The sequence below is a fragment of the Mastigoproctus giganteus genome, chromosome 4, assembly GCF_048544385.1.
Source record: "Mastigoproctus giganteus isolate SK-2022 chromosome 4, ASM4854438v1, whole genome shotgun sequence".
NCBI lineage: Eukaryota > Metazoa > Arthropoda > Arachnida > Uropygi > Thelyphonidae > Mastigoproctus > Mastigoproctus giganteus.
In genome coordinates, this window is record NC_143578.1 from 219,542,357 (window position 1) to 219,560,572 (window position 18,216).

General features: G+C 36.5%; 1 protein-coding gene across 1 annotated transcript in view; it reads right to left on the reverse strand.

Annotated features, from left to right (window-relative positions):
- The window catches only part of yip2 (yippee interacting protein 2), an 80,170-nt gene that overhangs the window by 16,804 nt on the left and 45,150 nt on the right, over nucleotides 1–18,216 (reverse strand). The window contains exons 7-8 of the mRNA XM_090372056.1: nucleotides 9,627–9,802; nucleotides 5,888–5,990 (exon numbers count right to left, since the gene is read on the reverse strand). Of these exons, the coding sequence (XP_090228182.1) occupies nucleotides 5,888–5,990; nucleotides 9,627–9,802 (279 nt within the window). The remainder of the gene's footprint in view (nucleotides 1–5,887; nucleotides 5,991–9,626; nucleotides 9,803–18,216) is intronic.

Consider the following 18,216-nt stretch of genomic DNA (forward strand, 5'->3'; position numbering starts at 1 on the left):
TCTTTCAGAAAGTTATTCAAAATGAATAATTTGAACATCTTTTCTGGTAGCAGAGATACACACCTCTGAGTTCGTGGTTTCAATTAGCTGACCAGAAAATTCATTGATTATTAGAACATACTCAAAAATGAATTTGGTACATAATGCAGTAACGCCCAAGACATGTTTTCTAATGTGCAAACTATTCAAGTTTTCTTCAAGATAACGCACTGAGTGCTTGGCACTTGACCTTCAGTGAGAGCAGAAAGTCCTCGTGATATGATCAAAATCGACTGAGTATAAAATTTTATTTGATTTCAGCTACTGTGTTGGAATACTCCCACAACCCTATAGCAACACTGAAGTTCTTATATATAGTGTGTGCAATTCTGCCCAGACACAATAGGAGGGAGTATATGATGAGAGCCTTCTCGACCAATTCGGCCCTGGAAAGATTGTGCAAGATTCAGTGGTAGAATTTTTTTCAGCCTGGTCTGTACTTGTTAACAGGAGAGACTGCTTCTACAGGGATGGGATACACTTAAATAGAAAGGGTGCAAGAATATTTGCTGATGCTATTGAGGCAGTGTTAGGTGGGTCGGAAAACTGCTAGCTTGGGGGATACAAGGACTAATAGATTAAGAGTAGCCACTGGCAGAGGTGAAAGTGATTCTTGCACTGCTTCTATTGGAATGAGCAGCAGCCTAGAAAACAAGATGCAGGATATTTCAGAGACTGCTGGGAGTCACTGCGGTACAAGTAAACACATGGGTTGTGTGAGGGTAGTACAGAATAGGAACAGGTGAATGTATACTTGCGTGTACATCAATGCTAGGAGTTTGGTAAATAAATTTGATGAATTTGAGGTATTGCTCAAAACATCAAAGGCAGATATTGTTGAGATATCAGAGACGTGGTGTCACACAGATATAAGGAATGCAGAACTGGAATTTGTGGAGTACAAAGGGTACTAGGAAAGTTTTGCAATACAGCTTTGTTTATTTAATTTTTTCAAAGTAATTTCCTCTACATTCAATACACCTCTCCATCCTCCGAAACCAATCTTTAAACCAGTTCTGCCAAGTTTCACTAGGGAGTAAAGCACACTCGTTGTCCCAAGCCCGTAGAAGGTCCTCATCACTGGAAAACTGCCTCCCTTTTAGCTTCATTTTCACATGCGGGAACAGTGCAAAGTCGCAGGGAGCAAGGTCTGGACTGTAGGGAGGGTGCTCAAGAAGTTTCAGTCCTGTCGTGGTCAAATATTCGGTGAAGGCTTTGGCGCAGTGAGCTGGAGCATTATCGTGATGGAGGTACCAGGTGTCCATTCTTGACTTTGGCCGCAGGTTCTTCATAGATCCAATGACTTGAGGCAGGCATTGTTCAGTATACCACTTAGCTGTGACTGTCTTCTGCGTGTCCAAAACAACACGTTCCACAATTCCACTCGATTTGAAAAATACAGCTATTATTTTCTTCTTTACAGATCGGGATTTTCTGACAATTACGGGTGTGTCGTCTTCATCAAACACCCAAACTTTGTTTTGAGCCTTGGTCGGCAGATCGTAATAGTACAGCCAAGTCTCATCACCTGTCACGATGTTGTTCACATACCGAGATTGTCCCTTATCAAACTTTAACATCTCCCGGCACCAAGTCACATGTCGTGTCATCTGCTCTTCAGTCAGTTGATGCGGCACCCAGAGAGAGAACAAAGTTTCTTCACGTGCAAATGATCTTGCAGAATCGAACGAATCGCTAGTGCATTTAGGCCCAAAGTATCCTCTTTCTGTTGGTAGGTCACTCGCCTGTTTTCGTCAAGCATTTTCCTCACAACAGTAACGTTTTCCTCCGTAACTGATGTTCGTGGCCTTCCCGGCCTCTCAGAATCCTCCAGAGTGAAATTTCCCCTTTGGAATTCTCTATACCACCTGAATACCATTGTACGATGTGGACAATCATCATCTAGTGCAAGAGTCATTTCTTCTAAGCACTGGTCTATGGTTAAACCACGCACGAAATTATACCGCAAAACTGTCCTTATCTCATTTCGTGAACACGATGCCATCACAAGCACTTTACACTCTTACTACTAATGAATAACTGAGCCCATCGACTTGGCGCGGCGGCTACTATGCACGTATGAACATGTCTCAACATGCAGCAACAAGCAGCTTCCTGTGATTCATTGTTGCGTCATATTGCAAAACTTTCCTAGTACCCTTTGTACAATGTGTACAGAAAGGATAGACAGGATAGGAAGGGAGGAGGGGTTATGCTATTAGTTAAGAAACAAAATCCAAGGAAGTGAAGCCAGTCGACATCACTGGACAGTGCAGTGTCGAGTCAGTTTGGTGTGACATAAGCAATGGGAGATCAAAATTGAGAGTAGGAGTGTGCTGTAGGCCTAATGACTCTGATGAGTATAATAAGAAATTGTACAGGGAAATAGAGTCTGCCAGTAAATCAGAGTCTTATAATGGGGGATTTTAATTTCCCAGATATTGACTGGAATTTGTGGTTTGGTCACTCATACACCAGCAAGGCTTTGTGGATTTATTGGATGATTGTTTTCTACATCAGCATGTTCGCAAGGCAACTAGAAGGAGTAATACTCTTGATCTGATTATCAGTAGTGATTCTTCATGCAATAAGAATCTGCAGATGAAGGAACCACTAGGTGGCAGTGATCAGTGTGCTGAAGTAGGATTTACTCAAAGAGGTAACTACCATCAGGGGTAAAGGGTAGGGTTTTTGCTTTCGTAAAGGCGACTACGATGGTCTGAGAGAGTATTTAAATTCTATACAGTGCGACCAACTGATGATGTTACCAACAGCAAATTCAAACTAGAAAACATTCAAAGAACTTATCTTGGAAGCTACTAGGCTTTACATACCAACTAAGAAATATTGTTCAAGATTTAGACTTAAATGGACACCAGATGAACTAATGAGACATATGGCAGAGAAGAAAAATGCATGGGATACATATAAATTAATGGGTCACCTGGAAGCCTATGATAGATATAAGCTGGTCTGTAACCAAGTCACAAAGGAGATTAGGCAGGCAAAGGCAGATTATGAGAAATCCCTGGCAAAGGATGCAAAGAAAAACAGAAAAGAGTTCTTTAACTATGTAAAACTCTAGAAGGAAAGGGATGAATCAGATTGGTCCACTGGATATTGATGGTTCAACAGTTGAGGATCATGCTCAGGTGGCTAACAAACTAAACGAGTATTCTGCATCTACATTCACACATGGAATTATTCAGGAAGGGAAATGCCAGACGTGAAGTAAAGTCTGGCAGTGAGCTAGATAATTTTGTAATAACTGAGAGCAAAGTGGAGTAGAAATTGTTGAGGATAAATATAAAAAGGCACCCAGAGTGGATGGAATCTATCCAGTTATATTAAAGGAAGTAAGCAAACCCTTAGCCATAATTATGAGAGCTTCTTTGGACTAAGGGGAGATACCCATCGACTGGAGATGTGCAAATGTGACCCCAATTCACAAAGGAGGTTCAAAGGCTGACATAAGTAATTACAGACCTATGGGTTTAACTTCTGTTCAAGGAAAATTAATGGAGGCACTATTAAAAGAAGCACTGCAGGATCAACTAGACAAGACTTCAGTTATAGCTCGGACACAACATGGTTTTGTTAAGGGAAAGTCTTGCTTGACCAATTTGATTGGATACTATGATGCAGTCACAAAAGAACTGGATGCAGAGAATAACTTTGATATCATATATTTGGATCTTAGAAAAGCTTTTGATACTGTTGCACATGGAAGGCTGCTTGCAAATATTGGAGCAGTGTGGCATTGGAGGCAAATTGCTGCTATGGATAAAGGGATGGTTGAGTGGGAGAAGTCAGAGAGTGGTAATCAATGGACACTGCTTATCGTGGACTAATGTTATTAGTGCAGTTCCTCAGGTTTCAATGTTGGGTCCATTATTGTTTTCTGTATTTATAAATGATACTGATGATGGTATATCAAGCTTAATGTCCAAGTTTGCAGATGATACAAAGGTTGGCATGGTTGTTAAGGACACTACTGTTGCTATGCTGCTGCAACAGGATCTGGAAAGGTTGAGCAGATAGGCTGAGACGTGGCAAATGAAGTTTAACATTGACAAATGTAAAGTACTACATATGGGAAACAGTAACCTCAGAGCAACGTATCAACTCTGTGGTACTACACTGACAGTGGTAGAGAATGAATGTGCAGGCAGATATGAAGTTCTCTGAGCAGTGCAGACGAGCTGCAAGAGTAGCTCATGGTGTCTTGTCAATGATATACAGGAATTTTTTCTAGCAGGGATAAGGAGGTGATTATTCCCTTGTATAAGGACAATGGTCAGGACACACCTTGAGTACTGTTTACAGGTCTGGAGGCCTCATTTCAAGAAGGATGTAGAACTGCTGGAACGAGTACAGAAAAGGGCAACAAGATTAGTGAATGGAACAAAGAGTTGCTCTAACCGAAGAAAGGCTTAAGTTCTGCAAATTACAGTGTCTGGAGACTAGGCACTGGCGAGGTGATCTGATAGAGGTGTATAAAGCTTTGAGCATGCTCAATGCCGATGGGACCCTTGCTCAGAATAATTTCCTGAGAGGGCATAGATTCAAATTGAGGAAAGACAGATGTAGGATAGATGTGCAGAAATTTGCCTTTAGCCAGTGGGTAGTTGGTTGGTAGAACAGACTTCCATCCCTTATTGTGGAAATTGATAGCCTAAATAAATTTAAGGCTCAGCTGGACAGGTATTTCAAATAGATGGTGAAATGGGAGTGTTTTTTTTTTTTTTTTATTTGGCTGATGCTGAATAAGCTTGCTTTCTTGCATCATATGTCTCTGCTAATGCCATTCTATCAAGCAATCCATAAAGGTATGAAAAAGAAAGGATTTTTAATAACAATTTTTGAAAGAGCATTTACAATAACTTAACTACACCTACCAATTCCTGTAAAATACTCTTAAAATCATATAATAAATGCTTAATTATAAAAGTAAAGATATACATTTAATGCAAACACCAAACGTGAAATGGTGAAAAGACCTTGCCCTAATAAAAGTAGCTAATCATGAGTTTTGGGATCAATAATAAAATTAATTTTTCATGTTATACTCTCATTATTATTTAGTCAATATGAAAAACTGCTGAAAGTTATGCAAGCTTATCAATCATAAACATTAAAAGTTACACAGCTACAAAAAAAAAAATAAATAAATAAAACTTGCCTGGCTGCTTAACTGTAGCTCAGTAGTCAAGCAGCCAAACAAAGCAATCACTTCTAGTTATTTTGTCTTGGAATTTAAAAATATTCTACAAAAGTTGTTACCCTTACAGTTAATGAAGATGACCACTAAAATACTTTGAAAATTGGAGGATGGGGTGATCACAGTAGTTAGTCTCAGTTGTGTGAATGGAACTGAAGGAATTTTGAATCCAGCTCCAGAAGTTGAAACTGACAAGCAATAAATGTGCAATAATTTCATTAAAAAAAAAAATTAATGACAAATTAAATTATGATTTAATTTTTCACAGTAATTTCATTTTAGCATTGGACCAATCAAGTCAATATAAGGACAAACAAATATTTAAGTACAAAGTTTTCATTTTTACAAAACTTAAATTTCATGAAAAGGTTGCTTCAACAGAGCCAACTCCTAAGGGGGGGGGGAACACCTCTACCTGTTATCAAACAAATGCTCAGCAAACACTTCTGAAGAGTTACAAATTTCTCCAGTTTCCAACTGGGTTTTAACCCAGATTTTCCAAATGAAAAATTCATCATATGTTCACAGAGTACAGCAAATAAGCTGTAGTCAATCAGTAAAGCAAAAATTTCATCTAATAATGAATAGAAAAAAAATAAATAAATAACTATAGTTTAAACCACTCACCAACATAACTATATCCAACGATTCTTGCTAGGGGCGTGAGACTATGTTTTTTTACTGCATCCTCACTAGCCAATATTATTGAGCCAGCCCCATCACAAATACCCTAAAAATAAGAAAATTATAAAAATTTTATTAATATAACCAAAAATTAAATTATGAACAAGTTATAGATACAAAAAACAATCTATTTGAGGTATGGCTATACTACACAGGTATGGCCATACTGCACTATCAACAACACCAAATATACTACTATATATAATTTAGTTGTATTAGTTTTTGCATTTACTTGTAAAAATATAAAACTAATCAAACAGAATTGTTTCATTTAAATTTAATATCAGGAACCTTCCTCACAATTCAGATATTATTTGGAAACTATTCACTGAAATCAACAGAATTTTTTTTCACCAAATCTTAAAATAAAAATGAGTTATCTAAGAAAAAATTCAATGAATCAAATAATGGCTATTTTGCTATTTTAAATCCAAGTTTACTACTATTTAAGAGCAATGCAAAATAAAACACACACATCTACATCAGGTGCACCATAAACAGAGATTTGTGGGGGGGTATATCTACTCATTTTTGAATTACTTGTGCTGTGATTTGATGATGGTGGAAGGGAGGTGAATGGAGGACAGGTCAAGCATACTTCTATGTAGAATGATATGGTCCACTGCTTCCAGATGTCAACAGGAGATCACATGGGTGTATCCACATTATTTGTTTCTTTACTTAAGTGCCCATCACTATGAGAAATTTCATTGACAAAAACAACATACAGTGGAATCTCGTTAATACAAAGTTCAAGGGACCTAAATTTTCACGTTTTGTAATAACAAGGCACACCAAAAGTGTCAAAATTTTACCGTTATTTATTATTATTATTTTTTTGGTACATACTGTATATCTAAGAATGATAATAAATATCAAAAATAAAATAAAAACAAAGGCCTTGTCTAACAATACAGTAATAGGAATAACATATTTTTTAAAGATTTTATTTGTAGGATAAACTAAGAGAAAAGCAATATTAATGGACATATTGTACAGTATATATTTTGATATATAAAAACCATTAACTTTTTAGTAAATTAATCTAATTTAAAGAGAGAATCCAATGGTGTTTGCACAGTTTTTGTCCTATATGCGTTTTTAACTACAGCACAGACGTTACCAAATGAAATATTTTTCTTTATCAACATTACTGCAGGCCAACACATTCTCTATTATGTTTAATGCATTTTGGGCATCTTTTTTAGATGGCAGTGTGCACACATCTTCACTTTCGCAGTCGCTGGTAACAAAAACAGCATTGTTTTGTTTGGCACCCAGCAGCTCTTCTGGTGTTGGCATTGCAGTGGTAGCAACTTCATCATCCACCTTCACAAACTCTCCAAATTTGCCAACAAAATTCACATGCTCCTTCAAATTCCTCACTGTTGCTATCACTTTTGTCTGCTGGACCATGTTTTTCGATGATGTTCTCTCCAAAGCCACTCTTTCTGAAGCAGTTGATTATTACACTTGATGTAATACTTTCCCAAGCAATAACAAGATTACGGATAGCATCCAAGACATTCCAATTTGGCTGCAAATTGTTCCCTCCTTCTATGTTGCAGATCAGGCGGGCTCTGTATGCTCTCTTGAGGTTATAAATAATGCCTTGATCCAGTGGTTGCATTAAACTGGTGGTATTGGGGAATAAAAACAACAGCTGTATATTTGTCAACTTAAGTGTCTCAGCAGAATGTGCTGTACAATGGTCTAGAATCATCAAAATGTTCCTTTTTTATGAAGCCATTCTTCTCTCCAATTTTGATAACCAAGACTGAAAAATTTTGACCATAAGCCAAGCACTTCTATTGGCCTCATAATCACAGGGAAGTTGGTTAACTGCTTACAAACATCTTGGCTTGGAAAACTTACCAATCACAAGTGGGCATAGTTTTGTACTGCCATCTGAATTGCAGCATAACAGATTAGCGAGTCTTTGTTTACTTGATTTTCCAATATGACAAGACTCCTCGAACAGCAAATATTTTGTTTGGCAGCAAATTATAAAATAAACCTATCTCTTTGAGATTAAAAATATCCTTTGCCTCATATTTTTCAAGGATGGACCATACAGAACACAACCAATCTGTAACCTTTTCTTTGTCGACTAATCCAGACTCACCGCAAACATTTTGCAAAACCAAGTTATTCCTGTTTTTAAATCTTTGGAGCCAGCCACCGCTGCATTTGAAGTCATTAATCACATGTTGCTGAGCTAGATAATTTGCCTTTTCTTGCAAAATCAGACCTGATATTGGCAAATTAGATGCACACATTTGTTGGTACCACTCAAAAAGTTTTGTTTCAAGCTCCTCGTGTTTTGCACCACAAATTCGTTTCCTGTTTTTCATTGCTGCTCCAGTGTCACGTATTTCAAGTCTTCTTTGTTTATTCAGTATTGTAGATAAAGGGATGTTATATTCCTTTGCAATGTCCATTTTGCTTCTTTCAATCCTGTGGGCCTCTTGTATAATTTTTAGTTTAATTTCCAGGCTTAATTCTGTCTGTCTACGTTTTGTCGCTATAACACTGCTAGATAAGATTTAACATAAACAAATTTTAAATTAATTTAAAGATAAGTTCCAAAAAAACATCAGCTCAGATAAAATGGCACAAAAAATAGATTGCTGTGTACGATAGCAAAAAACACTCTTTGAACTGGGGTAATAATTGCAACCAACTTTATTCCCATGGAGAGTGAGGGAGTGCATGTAAACAACTTAGAAAAACTTTGTTAATTTAACAACTCATCCTTCAGAAAGATATTTTTCAGAGTGCACTTGACGTTGTAGCTACCTGCTTTTATTTACACAAAACTAATTTCTAACAAGTCAGTGCCATTCTTTGGAAAGTAGGGAGCCAGGTGGCTGGGGCAATAATCTGATCGCTCTGCCAAGATTTGTATTAAACATACAAAATGAGAGAAAAAAAACTTTGTAATACATATTAACCAAATTTTGTAACAAATGAATATATTTACATAGAAAAGCCTATTCTTTCACAGGGGAATGGTATGTGCTTCATATAAACGAGTGCTTTGTATAAACTGATTTTGTATTAATGAGATTTTACTGTATACTGTACTGCTGAAAGCTACAAGCATCAACTTGATTTTAATTTGTGTATTTTACGTCATATTTCTGGATTTTAACTGTACATACTTTATTGCTGTTATTTTATTTTATTTATTTTTTGGATAAAACAATAAAATAACTATATAAAATTAAATTACACAAATAAAATATGTTCTAAATATATATGAAATATTTATAATCTTATATATAATGTAAATAATAATTTAAAAAATATTACACCTTATATTTTATTTATTTTTTATCAGTGTAAATTAAATTTAATAAACATTTCAAGTAGCAGATATGTCTGTGCTCCACAGATTTCAATATGTATATGCTATTTACTGAGATGTGTCACCATTCTTGCAACTGCTTTAATGATACTTATCAGAGGGTGGGCAGATACTGGTACATTGTCTTTTCAAAATTATTTTTTGACAGAAACAACATATATGAATATAAATATGATATTGTCCTAAAATTCTCAAGTACACTATCAGATGAAACATTTTTATGGGGATCATTCAGTTTAAGGACTTTGATTTCTCTGACAAAAAAGCCCTCACTTTTAACTAAACCAAACACAAAAGTAATAGGTAACTTACTGATGCATTACCAGCTGTAACTGTTCCACCTTTCTTGAAAACAGGAGGAAGTTTAGCAAGTTTTTCCATTGTTGAATCTGGTTTGGGATGTTCATCAATAGTTAATACTTCTTCTTTTCCTTTTACCTTCACGGTTACAGGAGCTGTTTCAGATTTAAATTTTCCAGCTGCACTGGCTAAAATATAACACAACTGAATAAGCAAGCTGCATTTAAAACAGAAAATGGTGCTAAAAAACTGTTATAGCAAAAAAAAAAAAAAAAAAAAAAAAAAAAAACACACAATTAGAGAGAATAGGCAAGAGAATTTTGAATCACTGGAATCAAAAATGCATTCCAAGTAATTTCAAACTTTTTGAAAAAACATACAAGATAAAAGTTCTAATTAAGATTCAAGAGTCAAAACAGTCTCAGCCAGTTAATTAAAATGATTTCAAGATTACATTTTTTTTTTTATTTATCAAAAAAATTAACTACATGCATCTTTTGCTAATTTAAAAAAAATCCATTTTTTGTGCCATTATGATGCATGATTAACTTTTAGAGAATAGTAAAATTATTATTCCCATCTCAAAAGAAAGCATTCACCCAAACTAGATAATTGCATCATCCTAACATTGAATGGTACTTATTTGTAGAACAAGTACACATATTGGAGGTCTGAAACTATGAAGTTTGTCATAATATCTTTCAAAGATCAAAGCTCTTCCTACTAGTGATACAAATAGAAAATATTCTCTGAAATGAGAATATTTTCCAAAAAAGATCATTCTCAACAATTATCCATCATTATTTCTTGCCCTGTGAAAAGATAATTAAGTGCAGGAAATAATCACCTTCCCTAACCACCTTTTCTTGCTTAATTTGCTGGAGATGTGCAAATGTGACCTGGAGATGGATTTCTTGCTGGAGATGTGCAAATGTGACCCCAATTCACAAAGGAGGATCAAAAGGCGACACAAGTAATTATAGACCTGTTAGCTTAACTTCTGTTCCCGGAAAATTAATGGAGGCACTGGTTAAAGAAGCACTACAGGATCATCTAGACAAGACTTCAGTTATAGCTCAGACACAGCATGGTTTTGTTAAGGGAAGTCTTGCCTGAGCAATTTGATTGGATACTATGATGCAGTCACAAAAGAACTGGATGTTATATACTTGGATCTTAGAAAGGCTTTTGATACTGTTGCACATGGAAGACTGCTGCACAAATTGGAGCAGTATGGCACTGGAGGCAAATTGCTGCTATGGATAAAGGGGTGGTTGAGGGGGAGAAGACAGAGAGTGGTAATCAATGGACACTGCTCATCGTGGACTAATGTTATTAGTGGAGTCCCAAAGGGGTCAGTATTGGGTCCATTATTGTTTTCTGTATTTATAAATGATATCGATGATGGTATATCAAGCTTAATGTCCAAGTTTGCAGACGATACGAAGGTTGGCAGGGTTGTCAAGGACACTACTGACGCTATGCTGTTGCAACAGGATCTGGAAAGGTTGAGCAGATGGGCTGAGAGGTGGCAAATGAAGTTTAACATTGACAAATGTAAAGTACTACATATTCCCAACAGCAACCCCAGAGCAACATATCAACTCTGTGGTACTATACTGACAGTGGCAGAGAATGAAAGGGACCTGGGGGTGGTTGTGCAGGCAGATATGAAATTTTCTGAGCAGTGCAGACGGGCTGCAAGAGTAGCTCATGGTGTATTGTCAATGACATACAAGAATTTTTCTAGCAGGGATAAGGAGGTGATTATTCCCTTGTATAAGGCAATGGTCAGGCCAAACCTAGAGTACTGTATACAGGTCTGGAGGCCTCATTTCAAGAAGGATGTAGGGATGCTGGAATGAGTACAGAGAAGGGCAACAAGATTAGTGAATGGAACAAAGGGGTGCTCTTACGAAGAAAGGCTTAAGTTTTGCAAATTACAATGTCTGGAGACTAGGCACCAGCGAGGTGATCTGATTGAGGTGTATAAAGCCTTGAGTGGTTTGAGCATGCTCAATGCCGATGGGATTCTTCCTCTTGTTCAGAAAAATCACCTGAGAGGGCATAAATTCAAATTGAGGAAAGACGGATGTAGGATAGATGTGAGGAAATTTGCCTTTAGCCAGCGGGTGGTTGGTTGGTGGAACAGACGTCCATCCCTTGAGGTGGAAGTTGATAGCCTAAATAAGTTTAAGGCTCAACTGGACAGGTATTTCAAACGAACAGAAGGGTGAAGTGGAAGTGGTTATTTTTTATTTATTTATTTATTTTATTTTTTGGCTGATGCTGCATAAGCTTGCTTTCTTGCATCAAATGCCTCTATTAATGCTAATTTCATTTATCTGTTCCTAAAAATAAAAACATTTAGTCCTTTGAATAGACTTAATGCTATTCAAAGGGCTAAATGGTTGATATCAGAATTGCTATCCCAGGATAGCAAACAGTCAACAGCACTCACTACTTTTCACACAAGAAGTTACCCTTTGCAGAATGAGGATTAATCAGTGAAGCATACTACTGGCCACAATTTTTACTCATGGCCAGTAGTATGCTCTATTCTATTAACGGCAGATTTATAATAATAAATATGCCATTTCTGGAATAGTATATAAGCAATTCACCACATAGCATTAGTAGAGGAATATGATGCAAGAAAGCAAGCTTATGCAGCATCAGCCAAAAAAAAAAAAAAAAACCCACTCCCATTTCAACCCTCCGTTCATTCGAAATACCTGTTCAGCTGAGCCTTAAATTTATTTAGACTATCAACTTCCACAACAAGGGATGGAAGTCTGTTCCACCAACCAACTATCCAATGGCTAAAGGCAAATTTCTGCACATCTATCCTACATCTGTCTTTCCTCAATTTGAATTTATGCCCTCTCAGGTGATTATTCTGAACAAGAGGAAGAATCCCATCGGCACTGAGCATGCTCAAACCATTCAAGGCTTTATGCACCTCTATCAGATCACTTTGCCGGTGCCTAGCCTCCAGACACTGTAATTTGCAAAACTTAAGCCTTTCTTCGTAAGAGCAACCCTTTGTTCCATTCACTAATCTTGTTGCCCTTCTCTGTACTCATTCCAGCAGCTATACATCCTTCTTGAAAGGAGGCCTTCAGACCTGTATACAGTACTCAAGGTGTGGCCTGACCATTGCCTTATACAAGGGAATAATCACCTCCTGATCCCTGCTAGAAACATTCTTCTATATCATGAGAAGACACCATAAGCTACTCTTGCAGCCTGTCTGCACTTCTCAGAAAACTTCATATCTGCCTGCACAATTACCCCCAGGTCCTTTTCATTCTCTACCACTATTCAGTGTAGTACCACAGAGTTTATACATTGCTCCGGGGTTACTGTTTCCCACATGTGGTACTTTATATTTGTCAATGTTAAACTTCATTTGCTACCTCTCAGCCCATCTGCTCAACCTTTCCATATCCTGTTGGAGCAGCATACTGTCAAGTAGTGTCCTTAACAACCCTGCCAACCTTTGTGTTATCTGCAAACTTGGACATTAAGCTTGATATACCATCGTTAATATCATTTATAAATACAGAAAACAACAATGGACCCAACACTGAACCCTGAGGGACTCCACTAATAACATCAGCCCACGATGAGCAGTGTCCATTGATTACCACTCTGTCTTCTCCCCCTCAACCATCCCTTAATCCATAGCAGCAATTTCCCTCCACTGCTCCAATTTGTGCAGCAGTCTTCCATGTGCAACAGTATCAAAAGCCTTTCTAAGATCCAAATATGTAATATCAAAGTTATTCCCTGCATCCAGTTCTTTTGTGACTGCATCATAGTATCCAATGAAATTTGTCAGGCAAGACTTTCCCTTAACAAAATCATGCTGTGTCTGAGCTATAACTGATGTATTGTCTAGATGACCTTGCAGTGCTTATTTAAACAGTGTCTCCATTAATTTTTGGAACAGAAGTTAAACTCACAGGTCTATAATTACTTGTGTCAGCCTTTGATCCTCCTTTGTGAATTAGGGTCACATTTGCACATCTCCAGTCTATGGATACCTCCCCTGAGTCCAAAGAAGCTCTCATAATTATGGCTAAGGGTTTGCTTACTTCCTTTGCTGCCTCCATTAATATAACTGGATAGATACCATCCACCCCTGGCACCTTTATGTTTATCCTCAACAATTTCTCCTCCACTTTCCTCTCAGTTATTACAAAATCATCTAGCTCACTGCCAGAGTTTACTTCACCTCTGGCATTTCCCTTCCTGAATAACTCCAGGAAGTAGAGGCAAAATACTCGTTTAGTTTGTTAGCCACCTGAGCAGGATCATTAACAGTTGAACCATCATCAATATATATCCAGTGGACGAATCTAATTCATCCCTTTTCTTCTAGAGTTTACATAGGTAAAGAACTCCTTTGGTTTTTTTTTTGCATCCTTTGCCAAGGATTTCTCATGATCTGCCTTTGCCTGCCTAATCTCCTTTGTGACTTGGTTACAGACCAGCTTATATCTATCATAGGCTTCCATGTCACCCATTAATTTATATGTATCCCATGCATTTTTCTTCTCTGCCATATGTCTCATTAGTTCATCTGACATCCATTTAGGCCTAAACCTTGAACAATATTTCTTAGTTGGTATGTAAAGCCTAGTAGCTTCCAAGATAAATTCTTTGAATGCTTCCCATTTTGAATTTACTGTTGGTAACATCATCAGTTGGTCCCACTATATAGAATTTAAATACCTGTCTCAGACCATTGTAGTCTCCTTTACGAAAGCAAAAACCCTTCCTTTTACCCCTGATGGTAGTTACCTCTTTGAGTAAATCCCACTTCAGCACACTGACCACTGCCACCTAGTGGTTCCTTTATCTGCAGATTCTTAATGCATGAAGAATCACTACTGATAATCAGATCAAGAGTATTACTCCCTCTAGTTGCCTCCCAAACATGCTGATGTAGAAAACAAACATCCAATAAATCCACAAAAGTCTTGCTAGTGTGTGAGTGACCAACCCACAAATTCCAGTCAATATCTGGAAAATTAAAATCCCCCATAAGACTAAATAATTAGCTAGTAATATAGTTGCCACTCTGTTTTATGACTATTATATGTCACATGAACCAACAAATCCCAAGCTTTACTCCTTACATTCAAAAGAATTGCCTCCATGGAGAGCAGCTGCAACAGCAAATTTCTACTTCTTTCATGACAGTTCTTTCTAATTACTAGCTAATTATTTTGAATGGTTCTAGCCAATTAGATTTCTATTAAGCACCAACGTGACTCTCAATCTAGTACAAACACAAATAAGAAGTACAATTCTTAGACTAGTAGTGAGGAGAACTAGTTTTCCAAAATGTGTTTTTTTTTTTTTTTTTAATTTATAATTCAAGCAATTTTAAGAATATTACACCCAGGTTTTTCTTTGTTATCATAACTCCCAATCACAGAAGGCTATTCTACAGATGATATAATCGTCTGTAGAATAGCCATCTGTATTTCATACACTATTCCCACAAATTACAAAATTCATTATTACTATTGATATTTTTATTTGTACTGACTTTTGTACATGAATAATAACCGTCGGAAAGTAAAACACCTAACCATCAATGATTGACTTTACCACTGTCAAATCATTCTTTGACCACAGAAATGAGGCAAAGCTTTGAAACAGTGCCGTCTGGGTGGTGGTATCCACTGAGAATAAATAATAGTAGTCTTCTCCACTGGTGAAGTGTTATTTATTCCAGGTAGTACAATACCATGGCAACTCGTGAAGGCATTCACAATATGAGATATAACCAAAACGATGCCAATTTAATTAATTAATTAATTTTAACTACTTTGATAGATGGCTACGTTAAAATTATGCTTTTGCACTAACCTACATATTATGAATTAGCTTTAGCTGGTAAAAATAGGTAGGCAGCATCGTGGAACCTACAATGATTGAACCAACGGTCAAAGGCAAACAATATTTTGTTATACTATTCCCAATGGTAATGGTGAGCACGTTCAAGTTTGTAGTAAGACATTCAAAGACATTTTTGCTTTGACTGCCCAGCACTTACAGTCCGTATCATATGTTTCCCCTCTTTTCTTTTTTCTGAAAAAAAGAGGGGGAAACTACTGCTGTACACAGATGAAAAGGGAAGAAAACCAGAGTGTAATGCACATAAATTAAAGTTTACTAATGATGACAGAAATCTAGTTCATTGTCACATTACGTCATTTCTTTGTGAAATAAGCCATTATTCAAGGGGGGGGTGTACCCGATTCCCAACTTAAATATAAATAGAATGTGCCAAGCATTTAAAGAAAAATATTCAGAGCCAAATTACACTTAATATTACGGAAGTGTTTTGAAGAAAGACTTTCCTGATTTTGCATTTAGAAGACCTAAATCACACTTGTAACCATCATAATAAGCTCAGTGCTGCAATAAAAGCTGCTACAGTTCCTGGTATCAAACAGCAAGCTAATAACAAACTGCAGGTACAGCAGTGAAAAGCAGAAAAGGCTCAGACCATAATCAAAACTGATACCACTGATCATCAGTTGCCTAACAGCCCAACTGCTGTCTGTGCCATGGACATGCAGCAAGTACTGTTTGTTCCTACACTTACAAATTCCAGAATGTTTTATTTGCACCAGTTGTCTTGCCACCTCTGCATACATGACTTGACAAATAATAACTACACGAGGATCTCCGAGCGGAAAGGAAATGAAATCGCATCATGCTTTTTCAAGGTAGTCTTCAAAAATAACTAACACTAGACACATCATATGGGCTGACAACTGTGCGGCCCAAAATAAAAACTGTATGCTGCTCTTCCCTATGATTTACTTAGTGGTCAAAACAATTTTGATATTATTGAAATTAAATATTTGTTTTGGGGTATAGTTTTATGATCTGTGACAGATACTTCGGGCTTATCGAAAAAAAAGAGACTCGTGAAAAGTATGATCCTTAATGAGCTGGAAGATGTTATCAAAAGAGCAAGACTGAAAATACCTTTTGAGATAGTTAAAATGGGCTAAGTGGATTTCTTCAATTTTGCAAGATTGGCTGATAACTTTATAAACTTCATAAATAAAACAACATAAATCAGAGTGACAAGTCATCAACCAGACAAAGTCCAGGTCAAAAACTTCCTTCAGTGAACTTTCTGACTAGAATCGCTTCACCATATTTAAGAAAACCAAAACAGCTACCCTCAATATTGATGCTTTCGCACATAACAAACAAGCATGAAATTAGTCAAGTAAAAAAGAAAGGCCATTTGGAGCTATGCTCTTTTTTGGGCAATAGGATTACAAAAACTTATCGAGCCTGGCGGTGAGTTTGGAGGCAGCACAACCAAGATAATGAGTGTTATGATATGGACAGTGACTAAAAACCTGCTATGTTGAAATCTGCATTTTTAAACTTCATTTATTTTTTTTTTTTTAATAAAAAATTTTTTTTTATCATTATCTGGGTTAATCTTACCTCCAATTTTACCAACCTAGCTGCAGTCAAGATTAGGTTACAAAATTTATTCATATGGATAAATGAGGATCATAATGGTTTTCTCCAAAAAAAGTATTTTTCCCTAAGCTTTACTTTAGAAAATAGGAATCTTCTGGAAAATGATGAAAGTACCAAAGAAGCAAGAATTAAGTTTTTGGCACTTTCAATATTTTCCATTTCTGCTCCTTGATTCACCACTCCACACACCACCATCTCTGTAATGTCCAATACGTCTGCTCTCTGCACCACGATGGGATTATATCAATTTGTTGCAAGACAATCAGTGGCTATGATAATTAGGTGAATTCTTTGGGAGAATTTGGTGTATGGCAAAGAAAGACAGAAAATGAAAACTTGCAACATGCTATGCTGTAAATGGTAATTTAGTAATCATGATACCCTTCTTAATTTTATATTTTTGATGGATTGTACTATCCACTTTTTTTTAATTTACATTCTACTTTTTTTTTTTTTTTTTTATAAGAGAGCCTATTAAAAAGAAAATAAATAAATGAATAAATAGCAGCTTGATAATTTATTTGTGTGTATCTGTCAAAAAATTTCTTGCAACTTCCCATCAGAAATCAATGCTGCTAGAACAGAGTAGGCTTTCAAGATCTATGTAAAAAAAAGGAACCTACCTCTGTTAACTTTCCTTTCCTGTGGTTTCTGTGTGAACATCTGAACTAGTTCAAGTTACTAAAACAGAATATGGCTTTAACAACTTTCGCAATGAAATCTTCATTTTTGTTTTTTCACCTAGTTTCTGTGCCCATAATTTTATTCTAGTTTCCCAACACTGAACCAATTAGTGTTCCTAGAAAATCATAGGATTCAACTGAGTAGGTATGTTAAAAAAAAACAATTAATAAATTCTTTTTTTCTAAATTTCTGCATTCCTCCTTTCTAAGTCACCAAAATTTCTCTTGTTTTCTGAACTTTCACTTCATTGATTTTGTTAATTTCTGATCTGTGTGTGTATGTGTGTGTGTGTGATACACTGAACTGTTGTAGCCACCAACTGTCATACACCAAACTGCCATGCAACAAATTGATGTGGACCCCCACCAGGACAGGCAATGATGTG